Source organism: Helianthus annuus, chromosome 1, assembly GCF_002127325.2.
Source record: "Helianthus annuus cultivar XRQ/B chromosome 1, HanXRQr2.0-SUNRISE, whole genome shotgun sequence".
NCBI classification, from domain to species: Eukaryota; Viridiplantae; Streptophyta; class Magnoliopsida; order Asterales; family Asteraceae; genus Helianthus; species Helianthus annuus.
Genome location: NC_035433.2, coordinates 109,789,690 through 109,817,562, shown reverse-complemented (window position 1 = coordinate 109,817,562; position 27,873 = coordinate 109,789,690). Strand labels below are relative to the sequence as shown.

The window sequence follows — 27,873 nt, the reverse complement described above, 5'->3', positions numbered from 1 at the left end:
TTAGGTTTCATTTTAGTATGTAGGCTTTGTTAAACCATATTACACGAGTCTCCATACTCGTTTGGTTTACGAACCCGCATACTATCCGACCCTCCGATTTTGGTCCGGTATATTAATATAGCTACCTATTAGGTGCCGTTTGATATCCCGTGACCTCTAGCATTATCTGGTTATTATACAAGGAATTCAAAGCAATCTCAGGTGAGTACATTGAACCCCATCTTTTACATGTTTTCGAGGAGTCAATGTGAGTACATTGAACCCCTCTTTTACTGTTTTCTAAACTGTTTTGGGGTGAAACACATGTGCCTATCTGTTACTTTCATGCTTTCCTGTTTTCACATCATATACTTGCTATGTTCAATAGTACATATATAGTACATGATTTCATTGTGTTTATGCTATGTATGTCCATCGTGTGCATACTTAGCACAACACTTTACATTACATTTTCATGCTATGTATGCCCATTGTGTGCGTACTTAGTACATTGTTTTACATTACATGCCATGTATGCCCATTGTGTGCATACTTAGTACATTGTTGCACATTGCATTACTGTTGCATATGCTCATCCAGCATATGAACACATTACACTACATTTTGAACCGTTGTACTCTACAATACATTTCATGCTACGTACGCCCATTGTGTGCATACGTAGTACATTGTTTCACATTGCATTACTGTTGCATATGCTCATCCAGCATATGAACACATTACACTACATTTTGAACCGTTGTACTCTACAATACATTTCATGCTACGTACGCCCATTGTGTGCATACGTAGTACATTGTTTCACATTGCATTTCTGTTGCACATGCTCATCCAGCATATGAACACATTATACTACATTTTGAACCGTTGTAACCATTTGACTATGTGAACCGTCTTAACCCTTCAATTTCATGAACCGTCTGTAACCATTGAACCGTGTAAACCAGTTGTATCCGTTGACATGGATTACATTTGACAATAGACATTTGACTATACATGAACATTTCTACCGTTGTTAAACATTTCATCTTGATGGTTTGGTTTGAGTAAGTGATTTAAGTAACGAGGCATGTGTAATATGATACAAGCATGGTGGATACGCCGCTGGTACTTCCTATATATAAGTGTTTGTATGGTATTACATATCGTAGCGTTATTTGAATCATTTCAATTTGAAACATAGAACATTTTATACAAATAACACGCTTTTCACAAGACATTGATTTACAAACAACAAATCTTATACAAACTCTTTTTTTACATGGTTATTCAGTTAACCATGCATTGTTCTCTTATTTATACATATCATTTGATCTTAACGTTTTTCAAATGATTTACAAGACAAAACAAAATACGAGGTTCATGACTAAACATTTTCTCAAACTCAAGTCATGAATTCCGTTTTCACAAAACCAATGTATCTCACAGGCATTTTTATGCTGACGTACCTATTTTCACATGTGTTTTCAGGAGATGATGCATAGGACTTATCAAGACATACTTAGGCGGACCTGTGCCTTAGTGACTTAAAACGAGACAAGAACTAGTTAATTTATGTTATGTACACTTTGATTCTTGTTTAGACAATGTAAACTTTCATGTTTGATTTATAAAACGAAACTTCATTTGCCATGGATTTGAAACAATTGATTCTGTTACAACACTCCCCGACGTTTCCGCCACGTTTTGTATGTTCTACGTGGTCGGGGTGTGACATGAAAGAAAAGCTGGAGGCCAAACTCGGTGAGCTCAAGGTGGCCATATCTAGCAGGTGAACACCAACCATGGATGCACTCACCGAAGAGGTGATGCAGATGGGCCAGTCTCTCTACAACTAGCCTGGTACACCAGGGGCGGGCCAAGCCCGCCTGGTACTGAGTTGTCGGAATCATCATCAGACAAGGGGCCAGAAGGTGACTTTATCGACGCAGATTTACCGACATCAAGTGAGTTTAGATTGAAGATTTTACTCCAAATAACGAGTCAAATGTTTTTTTAATTAGAAGAGTATTTTACTACAAACAATGAGTAAGTTTATGCATTCTTGACTTTGAGTTGTATGAGACTAACCCTAGGCCCCCGAGTTATTTCAATCTCAAGTTTTCTCTTATTATTTTTTTTATTTGCTTCAGGTAAAAAAGATAGCAAGGGCCTATTTGAACAAGATTTTTTTTGGGTCAGCCAACGCGTTTTAACGTGCACCAAAATTATGCATTTTGACTCGAATTTGTGTTGATTTGTTACACAAACAGCTGACCCACAAATTTTTGCGATGTATGTTATTTATTACACATTTCATTTGGAATACAATTGAGTAAATACAATTCAACAGTTTAACTTCTTGTGTTGAACACAGGGTACTGAACTTGCTTCCCAATAAGGTAGAAGTGCAGCAGTCTGCCGCAGCGTTAGCCGGCTGCAGAACATTGGCAGAACAACACACTGCGTTAGCTGGCTGCAGAACATTGACCATATTCTCCCTTCGCAGTCCATCTAACTTGAAAATGGGAAATAACTTTGCGCTCCATCAGTCGACAGTTGGAGCTTGTTGGCTTTCACGAGTTGAATCCAAAGGGGTAACAAGTTTCTCAAGAAAAAAAGTACTTGTAGAAATGTTGGTATGCATAAAGCACTTAAGAATTTTTTTTTGGCAGAAGTGGCACTATGCGAAGAACTTGCTAATACAGTGGATAAAAGCGCTTTCATCCAGCCCCCTATCTATATCTTGTAGCTGTCACTCCAATGAAGGTAAAGGAATATGCATGTATGCTTGGTTTTAAAAAGCGAGAGGCGTACAAAAGCGACGAGGTCTAAAACTAAGACGCGAAGCGCAAAAAAACCCAAGATACAACAGTAAGATGCATAATAACGCCTTGGGAACAAGAGGCGCGCGCCTCATGCCAAAAAAGCACAGAAAATTCCCAAAAAAGCACGCTTTTTAGGGCTTCTTGTAATTACTCTAGGCGCTGAGCTAAAAAGCCCCAATGTGTGAGACTTGTTGCGCCTCACGCTTAAGGCGCGCTTTTTAAAACCCATCATGTATGTTTATTATTGATACATAATTATGGATTTGCTTATTGAGGTATGACTGTGTATGTTGACAGGCCAAACAGACCATGCTGATGTTTTGCAGTATGATGTAATGCAGGTCAAGGTTAGTATAAGTTTTTATTAATGTGTTTTGCAACTTGACTGTATTTGACCATTTCTGACAACTGGTTACCATGCAGAGTTAATTTCTTCAAAGATTCTGGTGAAGCTATTGAGGTCCATCTTACCATGAGTGATAGTCTATTTGCAAGTTAATGGGAACTTTTCTTCACTGATGGATCATTGTATTGCAAGGTCTATCAACATACACAGTTGCACTGAATTGCTAGGTCATTTATTGTTGCGGGTTACTCATTGTAGCAAGACTATCACACTAGCTGCTAAGCCAAGAATTGAAGAAACAAACTTTTGCTCGGTTCATTTTTTATAGATTTGGTTTGTTTTCTTCATGATATTAGTTGTATTTGATGTTAACATTGTGTTTTGTTTATGAAAAGATGTACGTTCATGAGCAAGTACCGGTTCCATTGTCTGAATGGCGGAAATTATGAAAAATTATCAATCTGGTACCAGGGATCTGCATCTGTCTCAATTTAATTATTCTACTTTCAGGTGTTTTATCGTTTACCTAATGTTATGACATTGGATTATGGCAAATTCTCTTTTTTATAGACATCCAGATGTTTTTACAGATTATTCGATTTGATTTTTTTGTTGGCTTATTTGCAGAGAATGCCATGATTAAATTAGGAAGGCTGCTTATGTAATTCCTAGAAAAGGGTGGTCGAAAGCAATGGCGTGTCATGGTTTTGGTAATAAACATCTTCCCCTATTTGTTTTTATTTGTGGAAGTGATAGATTATTTTGTTTATTTAAACAATGAACGCGTATGATATGATGACAATGGTCTAATGCAGGCACAAGGAGGACACGGCAAGAGTGAACATTGGAAAAGTAGCTGGTGAACTGGACGAGAGTGGTTAGTATTGCTAAATCCTTTTGTACGCCAGTATGCATCAGTGATTCGTGTCATTTTTGTGAAAGATAAGCTCCATCAGAATATATGCGGCGGGCTTTGCCACCATCCAAGATAAGCTTCATCCGCTTTAGCGCTTTATCTTATTTGCTTTTATTCATTTGTGCAGCCTTTGCCACCAAATTTGGTGTGGATTTGGTCAGAAGGGCGTTACCACTTGCTCACCAGATGATGACCCAAGGAGGGAGGGCGTATTACCACTTGCTGAGAGTATATTGCAACTAACTTTAGAAATTTGACTTTTTGGTTGACACTTTTTGGGGTTACTTATAGTATGCAATATGTAAATTGAGTTATAAAATGTAAATTTTTATTTTATGCAATGTATTCATAGCTTAACTTGAACATACTTTGACTTTTTGTACTTTAAGACATGGCCTAGGTTACATTTTCTTATTTGTGTGTTTTATTATTATTTAATTAAGATCTGTAAGGCTCATGGCATAGATAGACTACATCAATGCTACGAATAAGAAAACTATTGGCATAGATAGACCACGCCTATGCGACGAATTAGAAAATAACAAACGTACCATATAATATATCACGAGATAATTGGTAGCTTAAAACCGAAGCGCCCCGTACATAGCCCTAAACTCACCAACCTAAGTGATATGTTTCCCGCCGCATCGCGCAGGTAAACGACTAGTATATATATATAGATAGAGAGGAAGGTTAACGTACATTACGGCTTATCGTACATCACGTACGACAGGTAATTACGCACGTTCATTTTAAAATCACGCACGTTATAACTCAAAAATCCAAAATCACGCATGTTGAAACACAATAATCACGCATATTGAAAACATTAATCATGCATGTTATACAACAAATCACGCACGTTGTTGTACATGAAGTACGTTAAGCCATAATGTACGATATACTTTTTCTATATATATATATATATAATATTCGAATTTTAAAACTAATCTTGTAACATGAACCATAGTGGATTTGATTCTTAGAACATTTGTTTACATTTTTTTCAAACAATATATGTTACAATTAAGCATCATTCAACTTTACATGTACTAAAATTTTAACTTACATTACTTTTCTGGGTTAAAACTTGTGTTTAAACCTTAAATGCTAAATCAATTTCCTCGCTTATACCATACGGTGTGAAGGGGCTTGAAGGTAGGGCACTATGCGACACGTGGACCACGCATCAGAACGTGGCGTGGTGCTAAAATGGACGGTGTAGGAGTGGTGTGGTTAGTGGTGTTTTTATAAAGAAAATATAGAAATCAATCAATTAAAACACACCCAAAGTTCAGCTACCAATTAAGAGCCTTCACTTCACAACCAAAATGCCCCCCACGCTGGTGGAAAACATCTAACCCAAGCATAAACGCTATGAACAACGTCGTTCTCAGGGTGGTGTGTGCGGTGAGGTGTGGCATAAACGCCACAGATCTACACGCCCACACCGTATGGTCTTATCGCTAGTGGGCTGACGTTTTAATAATATTTCTCTTCCCGCTTTAAAAAGGCAGTAGAGCTTCAAGGATTAACTAAGGTGGTGTTTGTTTTTTGGCCAGAAGCACTTCTGGCCACTTATGTCTGCGTCACGCAGACGCGCGCAGACGTTTGAAGTCTACAGCTTGTTTGTTTTCCGGAAGCACTTCTCACCACAAAGGTCTTCCCCACCTCTTCCCCACACAGACCTGTTCTTATGTCTGCAAACCTCTTCAGAACCTCTTCTCTCTACCATTCAAAACACAGACCTCTGCATCACCTCCACCACCACATCTTCGCCACCACCTCCACCACCACATCTCCGCCACCACCTCCACCCCCACATCTCCGCCACCGCCACCACCTCCACCACCACTCTCCACAGACAAAACCCCCAAATCGGAACACAAAACCCAGATCGGATTAAACCCAAAACAAAAAGATTAAACCCAGAAAAATGGCACAATCAAGAACACAAAACCCAGATCGGATCTTCAGCTTACCGTAACCGTCAATCTTCAGCTTCTTTCTCTGCGTCTCTTTCTCTCCGAGGTCTCCCTCTCTCTGTTTCTCTCTCATGCGTCTCTCTCTATCTCTCTCTGTGGTGTAGTGGTGACGGTGGTGTAGTGGTGACGGTGGTGGCGGTGGTGTAGTGGTGACGGTGGTGGCGGTGGTGTAGTGGTGACGGTGGTGGTGGTAGATGAAGCAGAGAGAGAGATGGGTGTTCTGTGGGTATTGTGTGTGTTGTGTGTGTGAGACGGGGTTTTGTAGAAGTAAAAAAAAAAAAAAAAAAAAAAAACAAACCCTCTTCTCCTTGCAGACTGCAGACCTTTGGTCCACCTCTTCTCCTGCAGATGCCTGCAGATGTGGTCCGCAGACTGCAGACCTTTTGCATCTAAAAAAACAAACACCACCTAAATGTAGACCGTTCATTAACTTTTTCGATTATTATTTTGACCTAAAAGTTAACCGAACAGTTGTAGACTTGTAGTTGACAAATACTTACACTACAAGAAAACGGGGCAATGGGGGCGACAGATGTCGTCGCTAAAGACTCCTTATGTTGCCACTATTACTAATAGCGGCGACATGTCGCCGCTAAAGGTTGACCTGTATTTCCCCATATGTCGCCGCTAATAGTAGGTATTTCTTGTAGTGTTAAAACTTAGAATTAAAAGTCTTTACTCTTATAAAGTTGTGTCACGGTTTAGATAAATGGTAAAATGTAATCTAAAATAAGGCCGTCTATATCGACTGATATCAATTAAAAAGCATAGTTTATATGTAAATGACAATGACACATAAAGTTAAATACACGTCAGTCTTTTGTCAAATAAATTTTAAAAATAAGTTCAAACACAATAGTTTTAAATATATTAATAATTACAAAGTGGATCAACAAAAGAAAATTGGAAATAAACAAACCATATATAATTCATAATTATATGTTTTTGAACGGCAGGGGATGTGTATTATTAAAACACAGCCAAAATGTCTAAGCAAAAAGTTATAATATTAAATTACAATGGTCAAACAATCATCGACTCTTTCGTAATTAAACCATGTTCTCATATACACAAACCATGTTTACAAATAAAAGAAGACACCCATAAAGACTCACTAGCAATATTACCAGTTTTTTCAACAATTATTACTTGCTATTTAAAATGCCTAATAAAATCAGGAAATTTTACTCAAAACTATATTATATTTCGAGAAGACTGTTATAAGATGTTTAATATAATCAAGGTTTTTAACAGATTATTGTATACTTAAGTTTACCTTTTTTTAAGTAACACAGTATATTTAATGTTTTATATTAAGCCCACCAAATGTTATATCATAGTTTATAAAATTAACTAACCATAAATGATAGTGTATATATCATAGTTGTGATAGCTAATAACAAATGATCTCGTTTTACATCCAATTAATCTTCGGTCGGATTTATAACAAATGATCTTATATATTCCACATCCTATTGAGCTTCATTCTAGCCTAGTTGAAACTTGCAACTCTCTTTTTTGCTATTGTGATAAGGTATGCCGGCTCTGGGGCCGGTCAACCTGTACCGTCGTTTGAGGCCAAAAAATTTAAAGGGCCCGAAAGGTTTTTATAAGCTTTTATATATGTAGTAAATTATATATTTAATATACACATTCATTTATTATATAAAAAAGTGTTGGTGATGTAGTGGAAACAATCACCTCAAAATAATTTAGAGGTCTCAAGTTCAAGGGTTGGCTCCACCATCTAAGATTTATTCTTTTTAACTCATTTCTCTTGTCATAATTTTGAGTCCAGATTTTTATTTCGCTCGAGCCCTAAATTATTTTGAGTGTTCTCAGAAACGGCTTTATATATAGAGTTATTGAATTTGAAAAGTATCTACCAAGTCTGAACAACTTGAACATCAACCTATATAATGTTAAAGAATGAGTTGTTTTTGTTTCTCATAACACAATAGGTTGGGAAGTTAATGTCCCAACTCCTAATCATATAAAATCATTTACCACTATCAAATATAAGAATAATTACCACCTCAACCTCTATTTATAATAAAATCTAATATATAATTGTACTGCATATAACTTGCTCCCAAGAACTTTATTTGTTATAAAACTCTAATTATTAATCTTTATCTAATTCAATAATCCATCTACTAATAAGAACTATATGACTTATTTTAAAACATGATAATAATAATAATAATAATAATAATAATAATAATAATAATAATAATAATAATAATAATAATAATAATAATAATAATAATATAATAATAATAATAATTTGGGTTCTTAGTATGATCATATGAATGCATATGCTCTATCTTAATACCATTTTCTGTTATCATTCAGCTGTAGCAGCTGGAGATCTATGGCTTCTCACAATGTTTGTGGAAAGTTTTCTTTCCATTGATACATATCAAAGGTGTTCACCTATTATTTTATGTACCAACTCTTCATTTTTGGAATCTAAGAGTAGTAACTTGACAGCCTATATACACACATAGATTCTTCCTTACATCCACTAGAATTACCAGTTAATTGCTATGTTGTTAATTAAAAATGTGCCTCTTCAGAACCCGTTACCAGTAAACTCACGACACCTGTCAATACCCTGCTAACCAATATGCAAATCATTGTTTTCGCAACTAAATATCTTAGTCAGTGTCATTCGATAGGCTTTTCGTACTAGTACAAAAACCTATGATCAGATCGATTTTGTAACTATATGGTGCGCATCATAGAAAGTTTAAAACATTTTTACAAGCAACACACACATAACTTTATTGCTTAAACATAATGTAGCAATGCATAGCAACACTAGATCAGTATCTATGTTAATTTAGTTGTGGAATACAATATTAACTACCCTAGAACCTTCTCAGTGCAATCATACCCTAACCTGATAGTTTAGACATTGTACACCAACAACAATATTGCCTTGGAAATTACAAACATTGTTCCAAGGCAAATGAAAACCAGACACTAGTTTATGTAACTACCAACAATAACAGCACCAGACTCATTGTAAGCCATTTTGTTTTGTTAAGTTATGGTAAAATAAATTATATGTTCTCTAATGATTTTTAAGATCAAAATATAAACTATGGAAAGTAACCCATTAATTAAAAACTTCACTAAAGCATAGAACTAGGTAACTGTGATGGAGTTAATGATTCTTTTGAGTAGACATTTTGATTAATTACTCATGTAATAATTACTAATATCTATTGTAGTAACTAACGTTGTCCTGGTCAATAACTAAAGAGTAATTTTGCTTTTCATAAAAAAGTAAAAATAACAAATAGAAGATCTAGGTGAATGAGTATTCCTTCAATGCATTTTACAAATCTATTAAACCAGATTTTCTTAGAAAGATTAGTAAAAACACCCGAAAACCCAACGACGAAGAAAGCATAGTTTTCGGAAGTTAATCAATCAATCAATCTTTCTACATGCCGGTACCTATACTGATACCGATACTAATACTGATACTAATAATAAAAAAATGCGATCTCGACAAACGCAGCATCATACAATAGCATCAAAATAAACATAACTCAATCCAAATCCAAATCCAAATCTTTAAACATCATCTGCCTAATTTAATTGTACAAGGTTAAATAATAACCTGCGGAATTTAATTAATTATCTGACCTTCCTTTAAGAAGCATACTTTTTAACTCCGTCAAAACGGCGGCCGGTTCCCCATGTTCCCAGACCAACCACCACCACCATCCACCGGTAACTGAACATTAGCCATGTTAACTGGCAAGTTAAAAAACGGTAAACCCATCGAAGACGGGTCATTAAACGCGTCCGCACCATCTCCTCCTCCGCTTGCAGCCGCCTCATCTTCATCGAGCGGCAACCGCTCATACGCCACGTTAGTGAAAGAAGCAGCTATTACAATCACTGGCCCAGATGCAATCAAAGCGCCTACAACATTACCACCAACAACCTGCCCTTGTCCACCAGCTAAATATATGGTTAAACTAGTAGCCCCTGGCGGCGCAGGTGGCGGTAAAAAGGATCCCGACAACGAAAGAATTTCAAACCGTCCGGGAAGTGTGAGGACAGATCCAGCGGCTGTAGGGTGCCTAAGAGTAACGTTGTTAACGGTGCCGTTACCACTGACTATGCATATCCCTCGTTGACGTTTTCGGGCGTAATTGGCGATGGACTCAAAGACATCACAACCGTTGCTGATTTCTAGGATGTGTGCGCGGAGGGTGTTGGCGCTTTCTCTAGTGATGATGACTGGGGGTTTGGGTTTGTTTTTGGAGCCCGGAGGGCGGCCGCGTGGGCGACGTCCTGATGCGTCGCCCACACGGCCAGAGCCCGGAGTGTGTTGGTTGGTGTCATCTTCGGAATGATAATCCTTTGGGATTTGGAGTTGGAGGTTTTGAAGAGAGAAAGGGGATGTTGAGCTCAAGTCTAGATTGTTGTTTGACATATTATATGATATAGATATAGAGATCAAGAGGAGAAATGGAAATCTAAAGGGGAGAGAAACAAGGAGAAAGAGATGAAGAATAATAAAGAAAGATGGTAATGGAGGAAATATATGTTTAAAAAAGATTTGTAGAGAGAGAGGGGGGTGGTATATTACTTTTTTATGATATCTAGAGAGAGAAATAGAAAGAGTGAATATGGGGAGAACAAATAGAAATCTAGAGGGTAAGCAAATGAGTGGAGAAAAAGGAAGAAAATATAGTACTTTTGTGATGAACAGAGATGTGAAATAGTAACACCTGACCAATCTTTTGTTTTTAGGGTTCAAACTCATTTCGGTATTATTTGACCTATCCCTGTTTGAAGAGGATTCTTTGAATTTTTAAAGATTAAATCTCAACTTTTTGTATAGAAGCCTATATAGTTTTAAAATGAAATAAGATTTTGGCTACACGTAACAAAACTAATAAAAGAAAATTTATTATATATTATTAAATGTTTGTTGTAGATATTAGTAATTATAGTAAATTTCACTTTTTTGTTCTTTATGTATTATCTGAATTTTGAAACATTTTCTTTAAAAGTTTTAGTTTCAGTTTATTTACAAAAAAACACATGTTTTATATCACTTTATTTCCTTTACACCAAACTGAGTTAAATTACTCAGTTAGGTTTATTTAAGACTAGGGCAAAAATGGTATTTTATAAATAAATGGCATCTGATCCCCTTGTTCCCTTGTCTTCTTCAATTTCGAAGAAACCCTAGCACACAACCCTAACACGGGATTAACACCGGCTTCAACGTGTTTCTCAAAGTCAAACTCTTTCTGTTTCCGTTTCTGTTAACCGTGAATGCTTCCTTCATTACCGTTTCACTAGTGATGAGCACACCCACTAAAATCTATTGATGGAACCACGTTTGATAATGTGACGTTTGATGATTGGGTGTGGTGAATGATTGAAAGTGGAACACCCCACCGCGTAGAATTAATAGTGTAGTAGATCTTGATGACGTACGTCATTTCTGAAAATAACACAATTTACAACTTTTTGTAATTCACAGTTATATATAGAGGTCTTTGTATTCTCCTGAACTCTTAATTAAGTTTTTGAATTTAATAATTTTCTTGAATAATGTTATAGTAAAAGCCTTTTTTATATGGTACATTTATCTCCTTCCGGACAAATGTAAGGGTCAAACACAAACGAAAAAACAAATGTCTGAAATTTATGTTTTTTAATTAAGTAAATCTTAATTTTGAATCCTATGGGTAGATCTCATTATTATCACGATAGACGCCCCTAATGCTGGTGGGCGTGGTATAAAGCACTTAGGGCTTTATCACGCTACATCAGTGTCACGTATGCGTCATGTCACATAGGGGGCTTTAAAGCCTCTCTCTTTAACTTGTATGTAATGATTTAAAACTCTATTCATCGTTACCTAATTATTATTTTATACTTAAATTTAAACATTATTTAATTTTAATATATTAATTTAAATTTAAATATTATTTAATCTTGATATATTAATTTAAATTTAAATAACATGAAAAAATATAAGACTCATAATTTAAATTAAAAAAATACAATATCACTAATAAAATACAATGCTTAAAAGGTTAAACTAGGTTAAACTAAAAATACACATCTTCACTCGTCGTCTCCTCCTTGTTCACGATCAAACCATAGGTTCTTGGTCAGATCAGCTCGAATGTTAAGGTGTGTGTCTCTGTCACGTATTCTCGCTCAAATAACTTCATTTTGAGCGTATGTGAATAATGGGTTCATCGGTTGGTTACCTTCATTATAACTCTCTGCACAAAATGCTCTGCCCGAGTCCTCCAATATCATGTTATGCAAGATGATGCACGTATGCATGACGTTTCTCATTTACCCTTTTCAAGTATCCTTGACGGTTGGGCAATGATAGACCATCTGTTTTTTAATATACCGAAAGCCCGCTCCACATATTTTCTTGTTGACTCTTGTTTCTTCTTGTAATATAATCTTTTCTCGTCATCTTGACACCAAAGAGTTTTCACCAACATCACCCACTCTGGATAAATACCGTCGACAAGATAATACCCATACTTATACTCCACGACATTTGTATAGAATGAAGTATTTGGTGCAACACCATCTATAACATCGTCAAAAAGACCCGGAGATTGTAAAACAGCGATGTCATTGTTCGCACCGGCCATGCCAAAGTATGCATGCCAAATCCATAAATCTTGAGACGCGACCGCTTGTAGTATTAGGGCACAACCCTCGTGGTCACCATGATGCTGTTGCACTTTCCAAGCAATTGGACATGCCACCTACTGCCAGTGAGTGCAAACAAGACTACCCAACATCCCGGGAAACCCGTGTATCCGCTGATGGGCCTCGTATAAAAGTGGAACGTCGGTAGCGGTCGGCATCCTCAAATATCGCCTCCCATAGAGAAAATTAACACCTAATATAATAGTGTTAACAAACTATAAATGAACATAACAACAACAACAACAATAACAATACCTTCACAGAAATTTTCAAGACAGTCATGACAACTTCCGACCGACATCCTTAAATATTCGTCCCACGCATCACTCGTCGTGCCGTACACAAGTTGCCGAATTGCGGCAGTACACTTTTGTATTCCAGAGAAACCAATTTTGCAACTAACACTTTATCTTTGTGTGAAAAATGGATATTGGGCCACAAGATCATTAGAAATTCTTAAGAAAAGACGACGACTCATACGAAACCGAGGACTAAACTGTGTATCTTCGTACAACATATTTTCACCAAAATAATCATGCATTAAATGTTCATGAGCACCTAACCGATCTCGTTCAAGAGTCGCTTGTCTGGTACGCGTTGTAGACGATTCGGCTTCTTCTCATAAATATTGAATCGCCTTTTTGCGTTGCTACGATAAGCATATCGTCAATCATTCTGTCAGATGAAGAGCTAGATGAATCGGATGAAGAATGGGATGACATTTTTGTTATAAAAATGATTGGAGAGAATGTGTGTGTATTAGTTTGTGTAAAAATATGTGTATATATATTAAGATTTTTTTTATTTTTTTAAATAAAGGACCGTTCCCAAACGGTCATTTTGACCAAATTTCTCGAACACGATGCATAAGCGCCCGTTAGTACGCTGGCGAAACAACAATGGTGCCCCCTATGGCGTCGGGGAAGTGGGTGTGGGGCGCCAAAGGGCGCTATTTTGGCTGATTTGGCCAGGGGCGGTATACCACACCCCCTGGCCTAAGAAACTTTTGTCTATTTACATCTTCAACATTTCCTAAACGCTACACTTTATAACCTTCTTTTAATTGATTGTTACGTTGACCAGTACAACAACTATTTTGCCTTTTTTTCATACCAATACACATACGTATGTTTTAAACTTATTCTCATATTACAGCACTGCGTATTACCAAAAAAGACAACCCGAACAATCCTTTAGTTAAAAACACTAGATGCCACGTGTCACAAGGAGATTGCTTCTTACACTTTGTAGGAAAAGTAGGCTTTGTAGCAAACTCCTACAATATATATATATATATATATATATATATATATATATATATATATATATATATATATATATATATATATATATATATATATATATATATGATAGGAGTTGACCAGAAAGTCCAAATTTCCTAAAAAGTGTAAAAGGTCATAAAACATCATAATGTCAACCATAAAACACACCAAAAACCCACAAATAATATGATGAAGATTACTAAAACATCATGTATGTGGGTTTTGTGTTGTGTTTTAGATGTTAAGGCTCTGATTGTGGAATGACAAATATTATTGTGTTTTATGTTGTTTAGCATTGTGTGTTTTATATTCATAGTTCTACGATGGTGTGTTTGAAGTTTTTATGGACTATTAGAGTTTGAATATGGTGTTTTAGTAATATTCATTCTATTATTTGTGAGTTTTAGGTGTGTTTTATGCCTGAAATTATTGTGTTTTATGACTTTTTACACTTTTTAGGAAAAACACACTTTCCGTAGGATCCCCAGTCTATATATATATATATATATATATATATATATATATACATATATATATATATATATATAGGGGACCGCTAAAATAAGAACCACCTCCAGTTGTAAGAACTGTAAGAACCATGAGAACTTTTTGATCCGGGGCGAGTTGGACCAAAATTTTTTTTCATAAACGTAGATGCGTGTATTATAAACACATTTGTTAAAAAAATTCAAAAAAAAAATGTCGTGAGTGTAGTTTTGAGCACCACAAGTTTGTTTTTACGGGTACCGTAAAATTTATTTAAAATTTACGGTACCCGCAACACAAACTTGTGGTGCTCAAAACTACACACACGACATTTTTTTTTTGAATTTTTTTTACAAATGTGTTTATAATACACGCATCTATGTTTATGAAAAAATTTTTTGGTCCAACTCACGCCGTACGGTGTAGTTCTCATGGTTCTTACAACTGGAGGTGGTTTTCATTTTAGCGGTCCCCTATATATATATATATATATATATATATATATATATATATATAGGGTAGGGTTTCTCTACAAAGTGTGTTTTTTCTAAAAAGTGTAAGAAATGAGCATGACCAATAGATTAGGTAATTGATGGATGAGATTAAATGATTGGTAAAATTGTAAGATTTGTTTTAATTAATTGATTGATTTATTAGATTAAGGGTGTAAAAGTAAATTTAGTGTACCTTAAATTTAGGAATCACATGCAACTTACCCCCGTCTTTTTAAAACGTCAATAACATTTTTATACATAATTTGTTTTAAAAAAAGGGAAATTGGCCTGTAATAATCCAACCTAGACCTTATTGGCCATTAATAATCCCACCTCAGAATATTCCCCCCACCAGTCCCACCTTTCACCTATTTTTCCGACAATGGTCCCTCGTTAAAAAAACTTAAGGGAATTAACCTTTTTTCCAAATTACAAACAGATTTTGTAGGGCTTTTGATTAGAACGACGATACGAGTCCATTGATGTAAAACTTGCTTCGAAACGGTACTCCAAACGATGAAAACGACTCTTCAATTCGGGTGTTTAAATTTCCAATTAACCAAAATCAAGTCACTTGGAGCACCATTTCGAAGTAAGTTTTACATCAATGGACTCGTATCATCGATTTGATCAAAAGCCCTAAAAATCTGTTTGTAATTTGGAAAAAAGCTTAACTCCGTTAAGTTTTTTTTAACGGAGGACCATTGTAGGAAAAATAGGTGAAAGGTGGGACTAGTGGGGGGAATATTCTGAGGTGGGATTATTAATGGCCAATAAGGTCTAGGTGGGATTATTACAAGCCAATTCCCCTTAAAAAAATTATACCATAATAACGAGCGTTTTTTATCTTTAATATGAGTACCATATTGCTACATATCTAAAAAATTATGATGCAAGTAATTCAGACACTAGTGTGTTTTATATAGTGTCTGCGTGTTTTATATTGTGTATTTTGAGACACGGGTGTGTCTTTATTGAATCAGACACTGGTGTGTTTTATATTATATATTTTAGACATTATTGTGTTTTATATTGTGCATTTCACACACTATTGTCTTTTATGTGTGAGGGGTGTGCTTTTTTTTTTTGAACGACCAACAAACTCAATCCCGAGCACTCTCGGGGCACCCACTGGACAAACGGAGTACTTCGAGAGTAACCCGAGTCCACCACCAATTCCGGGGAAAACCTGGTAACCCACCCGCCCGTAGGCACGATAGTGAAATTACCGGTAAAACCCGTTTGGCTCAAGGATCCAACCCAGGTTTCCCTGGGTCTCCTATCATTGCCCACCAGTGCCTCACTCTGCACCAAGTGGGAGTCGAACCTACATCTCTCAAGAGAAATGCAAGCTCTCCACCACTTGATCTAGAGATCATTGGCACTGTGAGGGGTGTGCTTAATTGTGAAAAGGGATATAACACAACGTGAATAAATCAAAAACTCATAAAACACAACGTCAAGAAATAATGAATGTGTTTTATGTTTTGACATATGCGAGGGGTGTTTTTAATTGTGAAAATTGATATAACACGGGGTAAAGAAACCATAAACTGATTAAACACAATGTCAAGAAATGATAAATCTGTTTTACGTTTTGAAGTTCGGATGAATTAATCGTCGATTCAAAGGATGTAACTGCCGATTTAGAATAATTAATAGACATATAGTTTTCATAAAAATAACCTTTTATTGTTATGATGTAAAATCTTCCATAAATAATATAATTATTCAATTACCTTAATACCCTTTAGTTAGAAAACACTAGATGCCACGTGTCACAAGGAGATTGCTTCCTACACTTTGTAAGAAAAGTAGGCTTTGTAGCCAACTCTTACAATATATATATATATATATATATATATATATCGTACGATTATACGGGTTATATATATAGTCTGTATAACCATACGAACACATAAACAATATATATAAATTGTATAATTATACGAACACCCGAACAATATATATATATATATATATATATATAAACCGTATAACCATACAATATATATATATATATATATATACACACATACATATATAGTATTAGGTTCATTTGTGAACATCCCCTATTTGTGAACTAAATGAACCAATCTATACCACTTATCCGGTTGACTTTTTTTTTCTTTTTATCTTTTTATTAAAAAGCGTATTATAGGAAGTAAAAAAATATTATTTCTTGTTGTTTTTTTACTTTTAAATAAACTACACCCATAATTTTTAAATGACCATAACCTTTTCATCCATTTATACTTTTTTTTAAAACAAGGGTTATTGGATTTTATCACTCTCAACTATTGGTAATTGGTCGTTACCACTCCCAATTATCACTTTAACTCCCACCACTCCCAACTTAACATTTTGTGTGTTGTGTCACTCCAGAGTTAACCAGAAAACTGAAGAACAAACCCTAACTTTGATTCGACATGAGCTCTTCTTTTACTATTGTATCTAGTGTCATCAGAAAACATGAACTCCCACCACAAAACATGTTTTCTAGTTAACTCCGGAGTGACACAACACACAAAGTGTTAAGGTGGGAGTGGTAAGAGTCAAAGTGCTAATTGGGAGTAGCAGCAGCCAATACTCAATAGTTGGGAGCTATGCAGTTAATGCGGAAAAATATTGGTTATCGGTCAAGGACCGATATTCGAGACATCGTTTATCGCGGTGAGATATCGGTAATTTATAATACCATGCATATATATATATATATATATATATATATATATATATATATATATATAGGGTAAGGTTCATTTGAGAACCACCCTTATTGCGAGAATCGCGAGTACCAATGTTAACACAAAATAAAATCTAAAAAAAATCAAAAAGCACTCAAAAATTTTTTTTTTTAATATTTTTTAAAAAAATCGCTATATTTAGTTAGCAAAAAAAAAACTTTTTTTTTTCGAGTAACAGTTATCCATGCACATCTGCATATGTATCATTAATTCGACAAATTCCGTAATACGTTATCAGTAATAGACAATTGCACTTTAATTTACAATACTATCCGTAATACACTACTTTTTACATTACCAATATTCAAAATGCACATGTGTATCATTATGTATAACCATGATATAACGTGTTTTGATAAAAAAAAAGTTTGTGATTTTAAATGGAGAAGTAGACCCATATACATTTTTTTTGTTAGTTATATCTAGTGGTTGATGGTTTGGTTATAGTTGTCAATTTATGATGTAATATGTTGATTGGATGGTATAAATGATGTTGATATACATGTAATAAAGTGAAAATATTGGTAATGGTGTTGTATTATGGATGGTAGCAGGTAATGGTATTGTATTATGGATGGTAGAAGGTAATGGTAGTGTATTATGGATGGTATGATAGATGAAAGGGAAAGTGTATTCAAAGTAGTGTACCAAAAACACCTTATTTCATGTTGATACATATAGATGCACATGTGCATTTCTAATATTGGTAATGTAAAAAGTAGTGTATTACATATGGTAGTGTAAATGAAAGTGCAATTGTCTAATATTTGTAATGAATTACGGAATTTGTCAAAGAAATGACAAAAATGCACATGTGCATATTTGTGTATTATAGATGGAATGATAGATGAAAGAGAAAGTAGTTTACCAACACACCTTATTTCAGGTTGATACATATAGATGCACATGTGCATTTCTACTATTGTTAACGTAAAAAGTAGTGTATTACACGTGGTGGTGTAAATGAAAGTGCAATTATATAATATTTGTAATGAATTACGAAATTTGTCAAAGAAATGATACAAATGCACATATGCATGGATAACTGTTACTCGAAGTTTTTTTTTTTTTGAATTTTTTTTATTATAAACGAAATATAGCGATTTTTTAAAAAAAAAATAGTAAAAAAAAGTTTTTTTGAGTGTTTTTTAGATTTTTTTAGGTATTACTGTTTGTGTTCACACTGGTTCTCGCGGTTCTCGCAATAAAGGGTGGTTCCTAACGGATCCTCCTCCTCGTATATATATATATATATATATATATATATATATATATATATATATATATATATATACTAGAAGTCTAGAACCTATATAATATCAATAGCAAAATAAAGATGCATTCATCAAGATCACCAAAAGCATCCGATTATTCATTTGTTCATCATAACCTAAAACACTAAGACCTAGTCAAAAGCCATAAAATCTTCCTCCGAGTCCACATCAACCATCTCATCCAATTGTACATTAAGATCATCTTCCGCAATAAAGATGCGTTCATCAAGATCACCAAAAGCATCCGATTGTTTATTTGTTCATCATAACCTAAAACACTAAGACCTAGTCATAAGCCATAAAATCTTCCTCCGAGTCCACATCAACCATCTCATCCAGTTGTACATTAAGATCATCTTCCGCATGAATTGTAACATCATCATCATCTCTATAGCGCAATCTTTTGGTCCTACTACTTGGCCTAACTTCTTCATTTCCTCCCATTGCCTCTCGTACATCCGACCAACGAAGACCATCCGTACCGTCAACAAACTCTTGAAGCTCATCTTGTGTTGGTGTAACCCAATCATCATTTTCCTCTACGCCTCTCAACAAAATAGGATCCAAAGATCTATTTGTTTTTAATGAGTTGAAGTGCCTTTGTAACCTTGTGTTGTATTGAATGAATACAAGATCGTTGAGTTTTCGTTGCAAAAGACAATTTCTTTTCTTTGAGTGTAACTGAACATAAAGAATCAAAAATTACTTAACGAAGTAAACGATCTATAATAAATGTAATTTAATAGAAAGAACTTACATTGTCAAATGTACTGCAATTGCGTTTACAAGATGAAGCGCTACAAGTTTCACTGAGGACACTAATAGTAAATGTTTGGAGCAAAGGTGTGTCGATCCCATATGTACGCCACCATATATCTATATTTAATCATTTACATATTTATTATAAATAATTCGAGTAATTTAATAAAAAAATAAACTATATATATATATATATATACTTACATGGTGCAACTTTCGTTCTACCCCTTATAGCAGTCGCGGATCCAAATTGCCCAACTGAATCAATGTATAGATTCAAGTCCTGCCTCACTTTATCATTCTCCTCTATAATGGGGCACTAGACAGTCAATAGCCTCGTAAAGTCCCGTCAAAATTTCCGCGTTCTTCTTTTTATCTTTCGAATTTTCCCCATGTAAAATAGCGGGGTTCAAGTGATATCTAGCTTCAACACATTAAATAAAGAGTTAATATCTAGCTTCAACACATTGAATTTTATACAAATAAATTTTAAGTTCAATAATTAATACCTGCATGTAACAGGTGATGAAGTTGGTCGGTCCATCTTGCTTGAATCATACCTAAAATTTTATGGACAAGTCTTTCATCAGTTACATTTTTCTTGATTTGATCCTTCGCTCTAACCATTGCATCATAGATATAACCCATACTTGGCTTCTCCTCCGTATCAACCAATCTAACCACATCAACCAAAGGAGCTAAGACTCTATGCTGGATATCCACACTCACTTTCAAACAACTTTTGACTTGTCCTCCGATATGAGTAAGATGTTGCTTTAGTCGTGTAATTCCTCCGCTCATCTTATGACCACAAAGTCGTCTAATTACATGAAATTAGAAGAAGATGCATACCTTATGTGACTTGCGACTGAGTCCGGAAGGTGGAAAGTCCGGATCGACTGCAACTTTGGGAGCGACAGCGACTGGATGGTCGTAGATGAATTAGGGTTGACTAGATAATTGTTTTGATACTGGATTAAGGTTAGAACTGGGCCAAAAAATGTCAAAATTGGCCCAACCGATAATCTCGACGATACGAACGAGATAAATTATACATAATATCGGCGATAACCACCGATATTATCGGTGACCGATATATTGACCGAGATATGAAACCGATATTTGAAGGAAGGGCCGATAACCGCTATATCACCGATATAGCACAGATATATCGCCGCAATTGATAGCATAGGTTGGGAGTGATAAAATATAATAACCCTTAAAACAATCACATCATAAAAGCGAACATTTTATTCTCTTTAATTTGAGTATGGTCTTGCTATAGTTTTTTTAATTAAAAAAATCGAAGGTGTCGATGGTGTATAGTGACTGTTTGTATTTTATACACGTGTGTTTAATTGTTATTCGCTGAGCAATTTGGGTTTTATATACATGTGTGTAGTGACTGTTTGTTTTTTATACACATGTGTATAGTAACTGACGTGTGCGTAACTATATATGTTTTTACACTGAATTTACACACGAACTTGGTTTTAATATTTATAGAAATGATTATACCTCAACATTAAAACACACACAAAAGGACAAGTGTATCCTGTCATATATGTAGTAAAGTATGGGTAAGAACCAGATATTGATCTATGGAACACGGGCGGAGTAGAGTACTAAATCTTTGTCATTGATTTACCGAATAAAAAGATATGTGAATGGGTGTTTAACTAAAATGATCTAAAACTATATTTAACACATAATAGACTCTAAATATGAAAAACAAATATTATCTTGTTTTGCAAACAACCTAAACAATGTTATTTACATCAAATATGTCACAAAAGCACTTGATCAACTTTCCAATTGCAAGACAATCAGTTACCTGGTCTGGATTTCTAACATTATGATTCTTCGGAAAGTTAACGCGATGGTCACACGTTAACCACCTAAAATCATTCATTTGCGAGCTATTGATATTTATTCAGGCGAATCTTTAAAGATAGATTATTTACCTGGTCTGGATTCCTAACCTCACTTATCAAAGAAAGCAATACCGATGGTCACAATACAGCCACCAAAATAAGAATTAAAGTAGATCATACAATAAACTATTTCATCTTACAAGTCTTGAACACAAATCTACCAAGTTAGCAATTTCAACCAAAACTACTAAACAAAGATCATAAACCGCGTCAATAACATGTAACAACACCATATAATTCGTTAGAACCCTTACGTGCAAGAAAGCATTCTCAATCAAAATAAGATTTATCTTTGATAAAACCAATACCCTGGTCCGATTTCATGGTATAAATAAGTTTACAAACAAGTGATTAATTAAGGAATTGTTAACAATCTTCACTAACCACAGATTCATTATCCAAGACAACCAAACATAATCAAGAATCCAACATCAATGAAACATTCATCATATAATCATGAAGATTCAAACATGAAAAAGTACTAAAGATTCATGCCAATGAGATTACAATCTAAAGATTATTCAAGAAACAAGTTCATTACTATTAATAAACAATACTACAATAAACATAAACTAACATCAGCTCAATACTTGAAGAATGATCAGAATACATGTTTAAGAACAAGGAATCGAACCATAAACAAGCAAGGAATTGATGGGTTGGATCGGTTAAGCTTCCATTCGATCTTGAGGCTTGGAATCGGTCTGATCAGGAGAGCTTCGGTCCTCTGAAATCGCCCAGAAACTTGGAGAAAAACCCAACACTTTAACCAGTAGCAAATGCTACTATTTACAGGTAAATTTCCGATCTGCACGGCCGTGCAGTTGGTCGCACGGTCGTGCACGTACAATTGTCGGGTAACGTTAGTTTCCATTTGGGTCAGACAAGTGGACTAGTGGACAAGTTGGTCTTGGTCATCACATCGGCATGGTTGGGCATCTAGCCGCATGGTAGTGCGGTGTCATCATAATTGTATCAGAATGTTTGGTCCAGGTAGTGCACAGTAGTACACTTGGCTCGCACGGTCGAGCGTTCCGAGTAATCATCGGCACACTCACTTTCACTGGCAGTGCTTCCGGGGTTGGAGATCATGTACGATCGTGCATGTGGACCGCACAGTCGTGCACGATCCGACAGTTCACCAGAATCTTTATAAATTCCACCAGAAATGTCCTTAAATCGCCTCGTTTTCGCCAGATTTGTCTTTTGCACTTTGTTTAAGACCTGAAAATAGAAAAGTGCCTGATTTGGTACTGATGTGCACAAAATGCAACATATAAATTACATCAATTGTGGCGTAAAACTAACCCTTTTTTAGTACTAATATTGGAAAAAGTGTGTTTTTGTCTTACTTTTGTATTTTCAGGATTAAATGAGCTCAAATGAACAAAAGAAGCAAAAAAGGCAACTAAATCTAACATAAATAAAAGAAAAGGAACAAACGTGGCATGCTTGACCCCCCGACAGCATCTTCCCAAGCAAAATCAAGAAGACAAAAGGCAGAACACGCCCCGTGCTCAGTGAGCACGGGGGCGTGCCCAAGTGTCAGCAGAAAAGACAAAGTTGTAGAAGCTTCCATCGCCCACCACGGGGCCGTGCTCAGCGGACACGGGGCCATGGTCAACTATAAGATTCACGGAATCCAGGCAAATCTTGATAGTAAAGATTCACTTCTGCACACGGGGTCGTGCTCAGCGGACACGGGGGCGTGGTCAACTAATGCAGACAAACTGCAATTAATGAAGAAAGAGAGAAGGATGGACACGGGGCCGTGCCCAACGAACACGGGGCCGTGCCCGAGCTTCTGTTCAGCCTATAAATAGGAGTGCTTGGATCACTTGCAACTCATCCCTTGGCACACCACCTCTCTCACACTTCACCCACCACCCACCACCATCACAACACCATCATCCACCACCATCATCCATTGTCCATCATAGAGTGTGTGAGTCGTCTCGGGATCCACGATTGATCGTAAGAGTTCTTGACAATCAAAGGCCATGTTTGCCTAAGTCTCTTACATCACTTGGTGAAGACAAGTGTCTAGTGTAATACTTTTTATTTTTAATCTTTTCGCACTTTTTACTTGGTTATGTATTAATGACTTTAATAACTAGTTTCTTATGTTGAAGGTGATTTTTCCTTATCGTTTGTCCGTGGTGTCTTGGCATTATTTTACTGTCTATATAAAATAAAATATTTTCACCATTCATATCTCCACGGTCTATATGGAGGTATGTTGGCTACCTGGTCGGGGGTTAAGGGAACAGTTTGGTAAGAGTCTTGCTATTGTTCAGTGTATAGATCCTGCAAAGTACCTGGCTCAAATTTAGTAGGACCTCCTTCAATACCCACCGGTATTGGATGGCAGGGGTCCAAACTCATTGATCCCCTCATAAGTTAAACTACTATTAATATTTTAACCCTGCTACTTAGGACTGTATCCCTGCTGACTCAGACTACTTAGCCGAGGGTAACGTCACCTTCAAAAGAGGGGCCTACCACAATATGCATTAATAACTTAATTAATTATCTTTTAATAATCCGACCCTTTAGGATTGTATCCTTGCTGACTTAAACTACTGGGTTGAGGGTAACGTCACCTTCAAAAGAGGGGACTACTACAATAACTAAGATAATCTCTTAAAAAATGCAAAAGTGCGGAAATAATCAAAGGTTACACTATACACAAATCGGAGCCAAGTGATTCATCTTGTCTATCTGTTTTTACTTTTATTTTATTTTTCAGCAATTTAGTTAGTTTTTATTTTTCTAGTTTAAAACCTTTTTCTAAACTTTTGATTTGATTAGACGTTGAGGATAAACCAGTACTAGAAGCTCTTGTGTCCTTGGACGACCTCGGTACCTTGCCAACACTATACTACGCTCACGATGGGTGCACTTGCCCATATGTGTGTTTGGTGTTAGTAAAATATCGTGTTTTATAAATTTAAAACTTGACTAACATGTAAAAAGGGCTTAAAATATACTTAATTCCATATACACACCAACCCGCATCAAGTTTTTGGCGCCGTTACCGGGGACACAAGGATTTTAAGAAAGTTAGGAATCAACGGCCTAATCGTTTTTTTCTAAATTTTTCTGTTTTTTAGGATTTTCGTAATTTTTCAGTTTCTGCAGAGCTCAGCACGGGCCGTGCCTGGTCGGACATGGGCCGTGCCCAGCATTGTCACTTGCAGTTTTTATTTTCCGAGTTACAGACAGTTGAGCACGGGGCCGTGTCGGTGCAACACGGGGTCGTGACCAACTCCCCAGTAACAGGGATCCGGAAAACAATCACTGTATCTCCGACCACGGGCTGTGTTCATCTGAGCACGGGGCCGTGGTGAACATTCTGACAAACGTTCTTTTCCGTTTTTATTGCAGGACTAGGAACCCAGGCGCCACAACTTTCTACGTAGTGTATGAGCTCCAGTTCTAGTAGAGACATAAAAGAACCTCTCGAAGAACCCGAACGCTTTCTTAGAAAAAGACTTAAAGCTAAAAACCAAGAGAAAGCTTCGGGAGACCCACTTCCGATGGCGGACTAACGTACCCTCATGGATTACCTACGCCCCACCGTAGGTAATCTCGGCGCCGCTATCAATGCACCGAATGTCGAAGCCAACAACTTCGAACTAAGACCACATTTAATACAAATGCTTCAAAACTCCGCAACCTTCCATGGGCTTGCGGACGAGGATCCTCATCTACATATTACTAATTTCTTAGAAATATGTGATACCTTTCGGATCAATGGGGCATCAAACGACGCCATCCGCCTTCGTATGTTTCCATTTTCACTAAAAGACCGAGCTAAGGCTTGGCTTAATACCCTTCCAGCTGGCTCAGTAAACACCTGGGATGAACTAGCCCAAAAGTTTCTATATAAGTATTTCCCTCCTGCTAAAACGGCTAAATTAATGACTGAAATTAATACATATTCACAAGAGGATGGGGAGTCCTTATATGAAACTTGGGAAAGGTTCAAGGAGCTACTAAGAAAGTGTCCTCATCACGGTCTTGCAGTATGGCAACAAGTATCCACTTTCTACAATGGGTTGTTGCCACACACTAGAGAAACACTTGATTCTAGCTCCGGGGGACTTTTAGGTAATCGTCGCCAAAATGAAATATATAATCAAATTGAGGAAATTGCTCAAACCAATTTTCAGTGGCACACTCCCTGCGACAATAAATCTATTGCCCCGGGCGCCCATAAGGTTGATGAAAGCACTTCTTTGCAAGCCCAAATCGAGGCCCTTTCTTCAAAAATAAAAAAATTAGAAATGGCAAAAACGGTCTCGGAAATGGCTTGTGAAGGGTGTGGTGGGCCACATGAAAATTGGAGTTGTATGAAAGAATTAGATGATCAAACGGAAACGGTAAACTACATTGATAGTAGACCTAGGCCGTCGGGTCCCCCAACGGGTACCTACAACCAAGGATGGCGTAACCACCCTAACCTTGGTTGGAGATATCCCGGCAATAGTAGTAACAAGCAAAACCAACGAACTAACTTTCAACAACCACAAACTTTTTCTCAACAACAAAGTGGACGAGAAAGGCTTGAAGATACTGTATCTCGCCTCATCTCCGACACTGAAAAGAAAAACTCGGATCGATTTCAACAATTGGAATCGAATTTTAGAAATCAACAAGCTAGCATTCAAAACATTGAAAAACAATTGAATCAAATAGCTCAAAATTTCTCCGAGAGACCACAAGGCGCGTTACCAAGTAATACCGAAACCAACCCAAAGGCATAAGTACATCTCATAACGTTGAGAAACCGTACCGTGGGTCCTGAAGATGCTCCACTTCCACCAACTAAAGGAAGCCAATATAAACAACCAACTCCACCCGCGCCCCAACAAGAGAAGGCTTCTCCACCAATTCAAGAGCCGCCTACGACTCCTCCGGTTCCATACCCCGGTTGGTTAATTCGTCAAAAGACCGATGAGCAATTCGCAAAGTTCGAAAATTTACTAAAACAATTGCATGTTAATATTCCATTTATCGAGGTCCTAACTCAAATGCCTAAATATTCAAAATTTATGAGGGACTTCCTCACTCATAAAAGGAAAATTGAATCATTGCAATTAGTTAACTTAGGCGAAGAATGCTCCGCCTTACTACTCAATAAACTTCCGCAAAAGAAGCTTGACCCCGGAAGCTTCACAATTCCTTGCTCAATTGGGAAATTTCCCATTCGTAATGCACTAGCAGATCTCGGGGCAAGCATCAACCTCATGCCCTCATCAATGTTCAATCGACTCGGCTTAGGAAAAACAAGTCCTACAAAAATAAGTATACAACTCGCCGATAGATCCGTCAACTATCCACAAGGTGTCGCTGAAAATCTATTGTTCAAAGTCGGCGAATTTGTCTTCCCGGCCGACTTTGTCATACTAGATATGGAGGAAGATACCGAAATACGGCCATTCCTAGCTACAGCCCAAGCAGTGGTAGATATGAAGATGGAACACTAACATTGAGGGTTGGGGACGAGGAAGTAAAGTTTGGAGTCGGAAAAAGAGTAGAAGACGAAGACCCGGTCAACTACATGAAGGTCATTGACTCAATTTTGGACGATTCTCTCCGACGGTGTACCATGGGATGCAAAACATCCCACTTGGGTAACATATGACAAGGCTTTGGGTCTAGCCAAGGACCCTTATAAACGTGGCGCACCACGGAGGCATTCCGCAGAACTATCCTTAGTTTAGTTTAGATTAATTTTTATGTATTCTTGTTTAGTTTTAATTTTCAGGAATAAAACACACTTGGGATGGTGAAGGATAACAAGGGAAGCTTGCACCAGTGACCCATGCACAAAAACAGGGCCATCCGACAAATTTTTCTTCGTTACAGCAAGTTCAGCACGGGCCGTGCCCGCCCAACACGGCCCCATGCTGCACAATCTGCAGAAAATGCCCAGTTCAGGTAAACTGGACACGGGGCGTGCTCACTGAACACGCCCCCGTGTCCAGGCTTCTGTTTCTTTTTACAAACTTTTGTTACTGGCACCTGAACACGGGGCCGTGCCCGGACACCACGGGGCCGTGTCCAGACGCCCAGTAACAGAAAATTTTGCTTTTCACACCTTTTTACAC

The 27,873-nt window shown here is 36.6% G+C and overlaps 2 protein-coding genes, 1 long non-coding RNA gene and 1 other non-coding gene across 4 annotated transcripts; 1 reads left to right on the top strand and 3 right to left on the bottom strand.

Annotated features, from left to right (window-relative positions):
* The first annotated feature begins 2,654 nt into the window (after positions 1 to 2,654).
* Positions 2,655 to 3,437, top strand: LOC118492275. Its single transcript, XR_004892936.1, has 3 exons — positions 2,655 to 2,748; positions 3,105 to 3,154; positions 3,231 to 3,437. It is a non-coding gene; the product is annotated as an uncharacterized LOC118492275 (long non-coding RNA).
* Positions 3,438 to 9,552: 6,115 nt separating this feature from the next.
* On the bottom strand, positions 9,553 to 10,701 carry LOC110876207 (AT-hook motif nuclear-localized protein 23-like). Its single transcript, XM_022124385.2, has one exon. It carries the CDS (start codon positions 10,511 to 10,513, stop codon positions 9,746 to 9,748), a length of 768 nt encoding a protein of 255 aa, XP_021980077.1. The 5' UTR covers positions 10,514 to 10,701; the 3' UTR covers positions 9,553 to 9,745.
* An 8,648-nt stretch (positions 10,702 to 19,349) lies between these two features.
* On the bottom strand, positions 19,350 to 20,624 carry LOC110930330. The gene is made up of 4 exons (XM_022173630.1): positions 20,333 to 20,624; positions 20,028 to 20,129; positions 19,822 to 19,940; positions 19,350 to 19,745 (listed from the first exon to the last, which is right to left on the bottom strand). The coding sequence occupies exons 1-4, from the start codon at positions 20,622 to 20,624 to the stop codon at positions 19,350 to 19,352; spliced, it is 909 nt and encodes a 302-aa protein (XP_022029322.1).
* Positions 20,625 to 25,674: 5,050 nt separating this feature from the next.
* On the bottom strand, positions 25,675 to 25,781 carry LOC118482859. The gene has a single exon (XR_004869035.1). It is a non-coding gene; the product is annotated as a small nucleolar RNA R71 (small nucleolar RNA).
* Positions 25,782 to 27,873: the final 2,092 nt, after the last annotated feature.